The 13121-nt window shown below is 42.9% G+C and overlaps 1 protein-coding gene across 5 annotated transcripts in view; it reads right to left on the reverse strand.

The window, feature by feature from the left end:
- The window catches only part of Vps13d (vacuolar protein sorting 13 homolog D), a 246715-nt gene that overhangs the window by 42147 nt on the left and 191447 nt on the right, over positions 1-13121 (reverse strand). For all 5 annotated transcript variants that reach the window (XM_090335790.1, XM_090335789.1, XM_090335788.1 and 2 more), the window contains 2 exons: positions 12696-12828; positions 9504-9699 (listed from right to left, as the gene is read on the reverse strand). In XM_090335790.1, the coding sequence (XP_090191916.1) occupies positions 9504-9699; positions 12696-12828 (329 nt within the window). The remainder of the gene's footprint in view (positions 1-9503; positions 9700-12695; positions 12829-13121) is intronic.

The following is a 13121-nucleotide window of genomic DNA, read 5'->3' on the forward strand; positions in this document are numbered from 1 at the left end:
CCACCAGGAGTTCAAAGGAGCCTATCCAAATACTGTGGGCTGCTCCTGCTCTACCAACTTTTCTAGGGCAGAGCTGAAGTTTGGACAAGGCAACTCTGATACAGATACACTGACTCCAGTACCTGAAAGGTAGACATTGCAAAGGCAACCCAGGGGCATTCAGGCAAGATGGACTGTACACTTCCAAGCAACTGGCTCAGCACTCACCTGCCACTGAAGTTAAAATTTATTGGGACGGCAGGTTAAGGTGAAGGACTAAATTAGGGAAATTATTGTAAGAGGTCTTTCTGGCATGTGATAAAATCTTTCCAATTGTTCCTTGAAGAAACCCAGTAAAAGTCAGGAGCAAACCCGGAGGGCTGACAACTGTTGGCAGGGAGCCAAAGTGAAGCAGAAGCATCACATTACAGTGGCTCCTCCAGCCTAATCCAGATTAATCCACCATCACTGATAGGCACTATTAATCAGCAAGACGATGGATCATCACTATATCTTCACACACAAGAGCTTGTCAAGGAAATTAACCAGGTACAGGTGTATCTGTCGCCAGTAGCAAGTTTGCAGAGTCACCAAAGGTGAGAGGAGGGGCACTGTTTCACATTTTTTGCAAATCTCCAAGTTTTCATAGAGAACAGCTGTCTTCTCTTGTCTGCCTCTACATTCTGACTGTGGCAGAGCCACATAATGTGCAGATTCTCAAAAAGTCCATTGTGTATGACATTAGGGAATACTGGTATTAAAACTGCTATATATAATAGAATATATAATATATAACACATATTATATATATAATATTTGTGTGTGTGTGTATGAGTCTGAATATATGAACATGGAAAATAGGTTTGAAGTTATAGACCTAGGATTCCCCAGAGGTCTATAGATTAAAGTTCAAGACCCTCTGTTGTAGAAGGCTTCAAATGTACAAATTTTGTACTAGTTAGAAAATTATTTCCCTGATGTTATACAAGCCCAACGTAATGCTTGTTTCTGGTACAAAGTGTTAGAATAAAAATGTTTTTCCAACTCAGCTGGTCAAGGTAGCTCATGTTTATAATCCCGATTTCTTGGAGATTGAAAGGCTGGCCATTCAAAGCAAGTTGGGGCAAAAAGTCACAGAGACTACATTTAGATCAATGCAGCTGCCAGTTATAGTCATGGGTACCTATCATCCCAGCTATGCCAGAGGCCATAATAGGAAGATCACAGTCTGAGGCTAGCTCCAGGCAAAAACATGAGACCTGATTCAAAAAGTAACTGAAGCTCAAAAGGTCCATAGCTCAAGTAGCAAAGCACCTGCCTAGCAAATGTGAATGAAGCCTAAGCTCAAATCCTAGTACAGAAAAAAAAAAAGTTTTACTAATCCAATATTGTATTTCTCCTACTTGATAGATTAGCGAGGAATTTAGCAAGAATCTATCTTTGGCCAGCATTTGGGAGGGAAGATAAGGAAAGGAATACAAAGGAAGGGGCGGGTTGGTTGTAAGTTCACTGTGTGCATATATGGAAACATTACAGTTTGACCCCCTCATATTACATGTTAACTCAAAACTAAAATGAAGAAAGGCATTCCATAGATGGGAAGCAGGTAAAGGTGATTATAGCAACCAAATCTACCTTTCCTCCGTCAAAGCTGACAAGCCTTACTTGTAATGCAATACTAAATCTTTAATTCTCCAGTCGGCAGCAGGGAATTATCTTACAGTGTGCAGCTGGAAGCAGGGAGCAGGGGCTTTCTACTGGAACCTGGACCTTCTGGACCCTCTCTTTAAGGATTCCCTACAATAGTGCTGTAAGGAACCACTACCAACACACAGTAGTCATCAGACCCTAGAGAAAATGAAGCCCCTTGCCTTTGCAGGAGGTCCATAGGTGGTACAAGGCCTTGTACCCTCGCCTATACACAAAAATGTTCATTTTTCTCAGGGGGGAACTATGAACAACAGTTTTGCTTGAAGTTCAAGCCCCAGATCTCAATGTGCATATTATGTATCTAAGATTAAGTGTCACACTTAGATTTAAAAAACTGATTAGAGAACTGGATGTGGTGGCTCACACCTGCAATCCTAGCTTCTCAGGAGGCTGAGATCTGAGGATCAGGGTTCAAAACCAGCCCGGGCACTACAAAGCCTGTGAGACTCTTCACTCCAATTAATCACCAGAAAACCAGAAGTGGCACTATGGCTCAAGGGGTAGGGTAATACCCTTGAGCTTGAAGAGTTCACAGACAATGCCCAGGCCCAGATCTAGGACTTCAAAGTTCCACAACCCACAGAAACAAACACATAAAACCAAACAAAAAAGACTGATTAGCGGGAACTACAGACTTAGAATGACTAGATATTTTCACTTTTAGGTGGCAGAACTGTCATAGTTTCTATTCTATTTTCGTTGTTCAAGGACTTGCTAGATGCAATACAGGGACTGGATTTCAAAGATTTGTTGCCCTAGACTCTCATGATTTTTACTTTTAGGAGGAAGACTATGATGTTTCCATAAATCCAGTCATCTCTGCATGCCAAAAATGGCAAAAATTAGATGCTCTCCTGTCTAGAAATGATTATAATGTACCATGACCAAAAAAGTGTTCCCCCTCAACAGATAATCTTGCATAAAAATGAATCATGGGATTTCAGAAATGGAAAGGCGTTTCTCAAACACGTGTGTGCACGAACACATACTCTGCATTTCTTTTTTCAGCAGCAGATTTGAGCTTTCTCTAAGTTATGCTATAAAATGGATGGCTTTGTCTGGGGCCTTCTGAGTGAAAGTATAGTTGAACAAGAGGGAGGAAATCTGTCTCAGAAAACAGAATTTCTCTGCTTGTGCTCCTGTGAGAGAATTTTAACTTATAAGGCATGAAGACCTGTTAAAGATGTTTTTTAAAAATATCTTAGCCTGCAATTCCCTCTACATGATTTCAGACACAAGACAGTCACTGTCATTAATATGACTTCTGTGGTTTCTTCACTGACCTGTCATTTTCTTATTCCCCAGGCCACCTGCACCCCTTTTTTGGAAAGACTTGGTCTGGCAAGAACAGAAGTGAGGCTGCTTGGCTCTCAGCTTACACACAAAATGAGCAGAAGACAGATAAAGGAATGACTACTATATCCTGTGTCCCTGTGGACAACAGAAAAGACAGGACCATCCCTTCCCATCAGCTGGATACAGGCTAGTACATACACCTAAACACACACACACACACACACACACACACACACACACACACACACACACACACAAACACATATGTGCACAAAGATGAACAGTCTCAGTGTCAACCCCAGAAAAAGCAACTGCTAGTCATCTTTACCAACACTCATACATATACCACAGCGTCCATGTCTATAGAAACCACTGGAAGGTATACAGCCTGGAGTACTTACACCAGTGTGGTTAGCAATTAAAAATATTTTCTTAAAATAAATGGAATAAAGTCAAGAACCAGTGGCTTATGCCAGTAATCCTACCTACTCAGAAGGCTGAGATCTGAGGATCACGGTTCAAAGCCAGCCTAGACAGGACAGTCCCTGAGACTATCATCTCCAATGAACTATCAAAAAGCCAGAAGTGGAACTGTGGTTCAAGTGGCAGAGTGCTAGCCTTGAGCAAAAAAGCTCAGGAACAACACCTAGGTCCCAAGTTAAACCATAGGACCAACACTAAATACATACATAAATGTATGCATATATACCATACATACATATACAAATAAACATGGAATAATATATAAGGTGCATTCACAATTTTAAGAAAAAATAAGAACTTTCAAAGAAATATTGGACATTCAGTGTGCACCAAAACATGGCTCCCAGTCTACCTTCCTTTTCCTGAAAGGGAATATTATGGGAAAACCGAGAGCACTGATGTTTTGTTTTGTTTTCACTTGTGGGACTTTAGCTCAGGGCCTGGGTACCATACCTAAGCTCTTTTTGCTCAAGGCTCACATTCTACCACTTTTGAACCACAACACCACTTCCAGTTTTCTGGTAGTTAATTCCAGGTAAGAGTCTCACAGATTGCCCAGGCTGGCTTTGAACTGTATTCCTCAGATCTCAGCCCGAGTAGCTAGGATTACAGATATGAGCTACCAACACCCAGCAGCACTAATGTGTTACCTCTGGAAGTTCAGAGGTAAATTCTGCCAATGTGCTTTGTATAATAGTGACTATAACACAAAGACACTTTCAGGACTGAATGATGTAAAGCTAAATTGCATGTTGGCATGGAGGAGTTGACAGGAACATCTCTCCTAACTTTTCCTTGCTGCCTTCCTTCTTGGTAACAGTCAGGCTCTGGTGACCCAAAAAGGTCTCAGCTCCATTTCTTCTGAGAGTCAATGGGACAGTATAAAAATCATACCAAGGGCTGGGAGTATGGCCTATGGTAGAGTGCTTGCCTAGCATGCACGAAGCCCTGGGTTCAATTCCTTGGTACCATATACATAGAAAAAAGCCAGAGTGGTGCTGTGGCTCAAGTGGTAGAGCTCTAGCCTTGAGAAAATCCAAGGACAGTGCTCATGCCCTGAGCCCAAGCCCAGGACTGGCAAAAAACGCAAAAAAACAAAAAACATACTGAAAAGTGCTTTTCCTTAAGAAAATCCACTTCAGTTCCTCATCCATGAGGCCAATAAAAGTTTCATTAAACAAATCGGGCAGTGTCATGGGAGTTTTTTCTGAAAAAATACTCCCTGTAAACCTCTTCTGTAAAATGAATTCTAAAACTCCCAAGCAACAGCCATTTCTATCTACATGCACAGTACAGGGTCCTGGGATTCCAGAACGTTATCAGTCCTGATGGCTATATTCTTAAACATTGATCTGTCATCATCCTTCAACTTCCCTCTTCCTCCTTATCTAACCTAAATATTAAGGTAAGCTCAACACTCTGGGCTTTACTAAATTAGTTTAAATGTTTCAAGTGCTGCCAATTCTTATTTCTCCTGCCTTTTGGGGTCCGGACTCAAAAGATGAAGAAATGTTTTCGAGGAAATGAAACTTCTGGGCCCCATTTCATAAATTCTCGTCTGCTTCTTTCTTAGTATGCTGTGTACCCCAAAGTCTGTAACAGATGGAAGAGAAACAAGCCAGCGGCCTGGCCAGTCCCACAGTCTTCTTTTCCGAGGCAGAGCTGTTTTGGCCATGAAATGGCCGCTCCTGAGTCCCTGCAGCTTTCTGCCAGGAGATTTTTTTCCCAATGCCCAAACAGGGTACCAGCACCACCCTCATGCTGGGCCTTCACCCTGCTCACTTGGTGTGCTAGCAGGGTAGCACGCTTTTCTACAAGGTGTCAATGGCACCACAAGGGTGACTGCATCTGTGCCACTTTCATAAACTTTACTTGGGAACAGACAAATGTGGCCCAATACACGTAGACTGGAAGCAACCTGAGCCAGCAGAACGCTGCCTTGGAAAAAGCTTCCTGTTTCAGTTCCAAACCACACATACTTGTACAGTTAACAAATGCAGTAGGGGATATTGGTCCACAACATCCTTGTGGGGGCCAAAGGCTCTGCTGTCCTCCGCCCTCTTCTCCCCTACCCCCACTTGCCTTCCTAAGGACTAGGAGCCTCCATGCAAACACTGGAAGCAAGTTAGGTGACTGGAGGTGGAAAATGTCCACACACTCCAACAAGAATTGGGAAGTATTTTCATCTGAAAGAACATAAGGAAGGGGGTTCCCTATAAATACTATCATGCTCAAGTAAACACAAAAAGGAACCAGGCTTTCCTGTAAAGCTACTATTCAGATGGATTACTGGAAGGAGTATTCTTTCTCAGTTTTATGGCATGCTTTGCTATCATCTGCTTAAAATTTGGGTCATTTAAAACATAAAATGCTAAGATCTAAGCCTTCATTTGGATGAAATCTGACAAAGGAAGCAGAGAGCCTCTTCCAAGAGTAGACTCAGAGGCAGAACTCTTGGATTCTTGGGTTCTATTCCTGGCGTGGTCCCCGGGCTCAGGTCAGTCCTCGGTCAGAGTCTCACTTCTAATCCCTTCAAATCATTTGTTAGTCTCTGTTGTCTAAACAGTGGGGGAAACCCTGAGTAACACCCCTGGCTCCTATTCAATGGGCCAGGATGGCTGGAGATAGTTATATCTCACTTCCAAGAAACTGAGATTTACCCTTGGTAGAACCCCGGATGCTCCTACGAGAGCAACAGTGTCATCCCAGCCAATCTTGGAGACTCAGAAGAAACATTTCCTCACCAGCTCTGAGAACCCCAACTAACACTGTCCTTCCTTCTGAAAGTTCTTCACAGTACTCATATTAAAAATAATTCTGGTTAGGCTTCAAACCCCTGAGAGATAGAATTAAAACACAGGTATACTAATCTCCGATTTAGAGATGAAAAGAACTGAGGCTCAGATAGGCTAAGAGATTTAACAAGGGTCCAAAGCTAATAAATACAGTCTGACCTACTGTTTTCCTGGTCAAGTGCATTTTTCTGTCTAACACATGGCTCCTTGTAACCTGGACAAATGCTATTGCCTATCCTTTCAAAAGGTAAGACTGATTGCTGCTTCAGTGTCACAAGATACTGTAATCCACCCAGATCCAATTAGCAGGATCTGGATGGTGCCCCACCTACCCCTCTGGGACCGGCTGCCATGCTCTTGCTGGCATCTCCAGGAACTTCATGCCCTCCTTGGAGCCCAAATGTTCCTCACTCAGCCCTGCAGTCTGTTTCAGGGCAGACAGCTGTCTGTTCAGGGAATATGTCATTCAACTGTGGCTGCACTATCCCAGGCCTAAGGATGTGCAAGTCCTTCATGGCCATACTGTTCCAGGCCTGTGTACTTAAGAGGCAAGTCATATCACTCTTCTGGATTCAATCTACATGGAAAAGGAAAGCCACATGAACTGTGACAACCAATGGTCAATTGTCAGTGTCTCAACAGTCACAGTAAGCTATGGCTACACAGGAAGCAAGTCAATGAGGACATGACCTTTGTGACCTAGACCCTGATGGAAGTTAAGGTGATAGGATGGAAGAACCAGAGGGAAGAAAATGTGCTGGTCGTGCAGTCAAATCCTGTCAAGGTTCAGCATATAAAAGGGAACCTGATGCATACGAGATAACTCCAAATGAGGGGCAGCCAGGCATGGTTGTGGCCAGAGTTAAAGTCTAGTGTGCTGTGGCTTAGTCTGGTTCTGCCATCTCCAACAGAATGTGTGGGTACTAACCTGTCACACATAATTCTCTGAATTGTCTTGTCCTCATCTATAAATAAAGCTGAAGGATTAAATGGGTATACTCGGGAGATTATACCTTTTTTTTTTTGCCAAGTTTAAAAAAAAATTATTTTATTTTGTATTTTATTTTTTTTTCAGTCCTGGGGCTTGAACTCAGGGCTTGGGCATTGTCTTTGGGCTTTCTCAAGGTCAGCGCTCTGCCACTTGAGCCACAGCACCACTTCTGACTTTTCTATAATATGTGGTATCAAGGAATCAAACCTGGGTCTTTGTGCATGCTAGGCAAGCACTCTACCACTAGGCCAAACTCCCAGCCCAAATTTTGTATTTACTTGTTACCTTAAGGAAATATTAGAGGAAGACTTCCTGGGCTTTGAGTAAAAATAAAAAACTAAACTGGAATATCTGGTGACTATAACTGTAACCCCTCTAAACATTACAATAAAAAATTAAATAAATAAATAAATGAATAATAATAAACTAACTGGGAGCTAGTTGTCAGAGGATCATTCCTATAATCTTAGCTACTCAGGAGGCTGAGATGTAACAATCAAGGTTTGAACTAGTTTAGGCAGATAAATACTTGACAACCCCGTGACAACCCCGTGTGTGTGTGTGTGTGTGTGTGTGTGTGTGTGTGTGTGTTGCTACTGGGTGCATTAAAGCTTTGAATTTAAGCCAAGTATGCGAGTACACACACATATACACGTGAACACACACATACATAAAATAACTGGAAATAGTTTGTTTTTGTTTTTGTTTTTTTTTTTTGCCAGTCCTGGGCTTGGGCTCAGGGCTTGAACACTGTCCTTGGACTTTCTCAAGGCTAGAGCTCTACCACTTGAGCCTCAGCACCACTTCCGGCTTTTTGCTATGTATGTGGGGTACCGAGGAATCGAACCCGGGTCTTCATGCATGCTAGGCAAGCATTCTACCACTAGGCCAAACTCCCAGCCCTGGAAATAGTTTTAAAGCCTTCCTACTGTCAGTCCTTCCTCCCTCATGCAAAATGCCTCAACAAATACTCAGGATCTGCCTCAGCTCTGTATTTAAGAATGTAATACAACTCAAGTAAACTCTACCGACTCTTTACAACAGCAGCTTGCAGACAGGAAACATTCTGGAGCACACATTGTGACCCATCTGCAGTAACTTGTCATTGGTGAGTTTTTGCGCAGGAGACAAATGGATTCGCTTTAACTGGGGCTAGCTAATTTCACTTTGAACCCCACTGCAGGAGCGATAGGGAGTGGACATGGCCCAGAGGGGGCACTCTAAAAAGGCTCATTGCTTCGCACGGGGATGTGCACTGACCAGGCAAGCAGCAAAATCCCTGTAAATTCCTGAGCTAGACAGGACAGCGGACTTGCCCAGTGAACTCCAGTTTGACTAAGTCTGGCCTGGCTGGGAAAGGTAACATTCACTGAATCATTTGCTGATACACATCTCCAATTGGTCCTTCTTAGGCCACTAAACAAATAGCTACATTAAAATGGCTGGGTTCTGTGGAATTTGGAGCAAGGGCTTTGATTTCCAGTCTAGGCTGTGTCAAGACAACATACCACAGAGAACTGCCAACTTGCTTCAGAGGTGGAAGCAGCTCTTTTCTTTTCTTTCTTTCTTTTTTTAAGTAAATAAATTCAGGGGCTGGCTGATGCTTTTAAGTGGACAAAAGCTAAGAAGAAACGACCCATGTAGTATACTACAGGAATCCAGAACTTTAAGGTGGGCCTAGGGGAACCACCAGCCTAAAATCTTTGAGTGCATGGAGGTAAGGGAGGAAAGGGCACCTATCCATTCAGCTTGGTGAACAGGGGACTATTCAAATGATAAAAATCTATTCCTGTTTTCCTTTTTTCCCTTTTCTTTTCTTTTTTTTTTTTTTGCCTGTCATGGGGCTTGAACTCTGGGCTTAGGTGCTGTCCCTAGCTCTTCAGCTCAAGGCTAGTACTCTGCCTCTTGAGCCATGGCACCACTTCCAGTTTTCTGGTAGTTAATTGGAGGTAAGAGTCTTATAGACTTTTGTGCCTGGGCTGACTTTGAACTGCAATCCTCAGATCTCAGCCTCCTGAGTAGCTAAGATTACAGGCATGAGCCACCCAGCCTATTTCTATTTTTCTAGTGAAAAAGAATAAACATAGTATAATTTTCTCTCTCTCAATATACATGGATACATCTGCCTATATGTACAGACATACATAGCATACACAGATAAATCGAAATCACATGAAGTATGTGATTAACCCATCAGTATGGAAGCAGTCCAGACCTGAGGCAAACCTACTTGTGCCATGACCACTGACCTGGGGCCACTGAGTGTGGCTGTGTCTCTCACTGCCTGGGCTGTTTCAGAAGCAAAGTCCAGGGCACCTGCCACTGGCTTGGTCACAGTGCCAACCAGTCCTTTCCCGAGGCCAGATATGAAGCCACTGACACCCCCTTCTGTCTTCACACCTTCTACAGTCGAGGTTATAACACTGGTCAGTCCACCAATGATACCTAGTAAAAAAGACAAGGAAGGCCTACTGTAATCTATACAAGGGCACAAGTATGGATTCAACATCAAACCCTTCACCTGTAACGATGAGTTCAACAGTGGTCTGTTCATGTTTGTGCTAATCAGGACAGTGGACTTGCCCAAGAAATCCAGAGTCAGAAGGTACATTATTATGCAAGTGTTCTTGGGTTAAGCAAAAGCAAAGAAAAGGCTGGGATGCAAACCAGGACCATTTTTTTTTTTTTAAATTCTGAGGGTAGACAGCATATAATATAGAATAGCAAGGATGCAAAGAGTGGATTAAATCAACAGGAGATGAGAAAATAGGGTCCTCTTAAACTGGATTTTTATGAACTATAAGGCTAAATATATGTTTTTAGTTTTCCAAGGACACTACAATCAACCAATGCTACCCAACATCTAAAAAGGAGTAGCACACTTCATGCCTTGGCAAGAACAGGAATCAGCAACTACTGTAAATAATGAAGCCTTTATGAAGGCACCTCTAAAAGCTTCCAGAGCTAACTGGATCCCTCAGGGGGTCAGTTCAAAGGACCAACCAAAGACATTATAAACATTCTGAAAGTTGATAGCAATGGCTGAAAACAGCCTCCAGAGTGGCCAGGCATTGGCGAAGGCTGAAGTCACAGCACTGCAGGGAAGAGGAAGGCCCTGTCCTGGGAGCCTTTTCAGGACTTGGGCCAGAGACACTCACAGGATGTTTACCCTCAGACAGTGGGGGTGTTAGGAAGCTCTCTGGACTCTTCAGCTCTAGTGAGACAAATTGGTAAAGGAAACTCCTTGGGTGAGAATGTACAAACAATTCGCAATGGGTTTTTTTTTCTTTTCTTTTCTTTTTCACTTTGTGGTCCATTTGCTTCAATAAGGTGATAGCTTTTCCCCAATCTTTTGAACAAGGTTCTTGACAGAACAGACACAAAATAGGAGTTCAGACCAGGACCTGAGAGACCTGGCATCAAGCCCAGATCAAACACAACTCATTTTACACATAGGAGATTGAATGGATTTTGGTTCTTATTTTCATTTAAAGGTATTTTCTTCCCAAGGGAAGAATCTCACTGTAGGCTACTGCCTTGATGTAATTCAGGGATCAAAGGGTTATCTTTGGCTGAGATGAGGTCACAGGTTCTGGGCCTCAGAGTGGCCTAACTGGCTCCTGGAGAGGCTGTGCACATGATCTGAATGATGCTTGGTTGGTGGTGATATTATACCTTGAACAAACCAGCCAACTTAACATATGGCTGTGTTCATTTAAGAAGTAAGGCCAGCTATGCCTTCTCTCCATATCCCAAGGAAGCTGGATAGCTGATGGCAATTAGATAAGGTTTATCACGTTTATATTTATTAAAAAGTTACTCTACTGTCATTACAGTAATAAAGCATGATAGGGGGAGGGGTAGAGCATTTACCTGGCATGCACAAAGCCCTGTGTTTGATCTCTAGCACTGAAAAAATATGCATATATGTAAGTAATATGCATATGTACATGCATATGCATAGACATTAAATCAGCCAAACTTTACGTATAGCTGATGTTCCCTTGGAAACCGATTCCTTCACAGTTGAGCAGCCTGAGGAAGAGCAAAGACATCTGGATAGACACTCCTACTGGGAAAGCTGATGAACAAATCCTCGTAATAAACACTGCATCCTAAGCCCAATACAGATTTTTCATGATCAATATTCCTTCTTCCTCTAAATACAGATAATTACAACTGGTCAGTCTTGATAGGACATTGATAGCTACAGACGATTCCAAGGGATCTGGCAGAAATAGTTCAACTTACTAACCATTACTAGCATGGGCTAGATGCTCATGCTTGAGGTCTTGTGTGAGGTACTAAAGTATAAAGGTGATTTTTTTTTTTTTTTGCCAGTCCTGGGGCTTGAACTCAGGGCCTGTGCACTGTCCTTGGACACTTTTTGCTAAGGCTAGTCCTCTGCCACTTAAGCCACAACACCACTTCCAGCTTTTTCTGTGTATGTGGTACTGAGGAATCGAACCCAGGGCTTCAAGCATGGTAGGCGAGCACTTTATCACTAGGCTATATTCTCAGCCCATAAAGGTAAATTTGAAATGACCTTTCTGCTCTCAAGATGTTTACATTCTATCAGAGAAAGCACATAACAGACATACTCAACCAGACTCTCACTGCGTTCTAGCATTCATTCTAACTGGGACAATGAAGCTGGGAAATGTCAGTTGAGTTTGGACTCACAGGTTGAGTAGGACTTTGACAGGCAAGGAAGTGAGGCAGAGAGGAGGGCAGAAAGACCTCTGTGTGTCTAGGATTCTGACTGGAAAAATCAGCTGGGTTTATATCTCAAAGAACCTTGAATGTCACTCTTAGAAGCTGTTGAAAACAATGAGGTGACGAGGCAGATGAGTTAGAATTCAAAAAAATTCAGAAATGACACATTACCTATGTCTTTTAGACACATGGTGATGTGCACTTACAAAAGACACCCAAACATCAAGTCCACCAGTGCAGCAGCCAACTGTGTATTTGAATGCATTTGAAAGGAACAAATAGTAAGCAAAATGCAGAGTCTTGAAGCAGCAATTCCAGATTCTGGGAGGGGGACTAAGTGATAATACCTGGTGTCACCTTGGGAAGTCAGGGAATAAGAAAGGACTGCAACACACACACCATCCACCAAAGGAATGAACACTTCTACAGACTGTCATATTCCTGCTGCAAGGAGGATCATATGAGAGCTTGGAAGGCTATCAGCACACCAAGATACCAAGTCAAAATTTCTCTGGACAGGCTGGGAATGTGGCTCAGTGCCAATGAGGTCCTCGGGTCAATTTCTTAGTACCACATAAACAGACAAACAAAAATAATAAAAAAACATATAAAAGATTTCTCCAGCCAGGGACTATTTTCTCCTTGCATTCAGATGAGTGCAAAGGTATTTATGAGGGACAGTGTCCTAAGAGCCTTTTTCCTTGGCCCAGGAACAGGTGACTTACCATGAGCCAGGCCATGAATGCCAGCCACAAGGTGCTCCCCACTGGTCGCTGCATGGTATCTGATGTATTCCCGCTCTGACTGATGGCGGTTGTCCATAGTCTTCCCCAGGCCATCTGACAATGTCCCTGCAAACTGGAATGAATTAAAGACAAAAGACTCTTAGAATCCCAGAGCTACTGCTGCTTCTTTTTTTTTTTTTTTGCCAGTCCTGGGCTTGAACTCAGGGCCTGAGCACTATCCTTGTACTTTCTCGTGGTACCAAGGAATTGAACCTGGGTCTTCGTGCATGCTAGGCAAGCACTCTACCACTAGGCCAAACTCCCCCCCCCCCCCCGCTTTTTTAAAATAAACATCTTCCCTTGCTCTTAGCCAGGACTCAGTAAATACCAACTATAAAGACAGATTAATTGCTGAATTACCCTGTC

The sequence above is a fragment of the Megascapheus bottae genome, chromosome 6 (assembly GCF_031878675.1).
Source record: "Megascapheus bottae isolate mThoBot1 chromosome 6, mThoBot2.hap1, whole genome shotgun sequence".
NCBI lineage: Eukaryota > Metazoa > Chordata > Mammalia > Rodentia > Geomyidae > Megascapheus > Megascapheus bottae.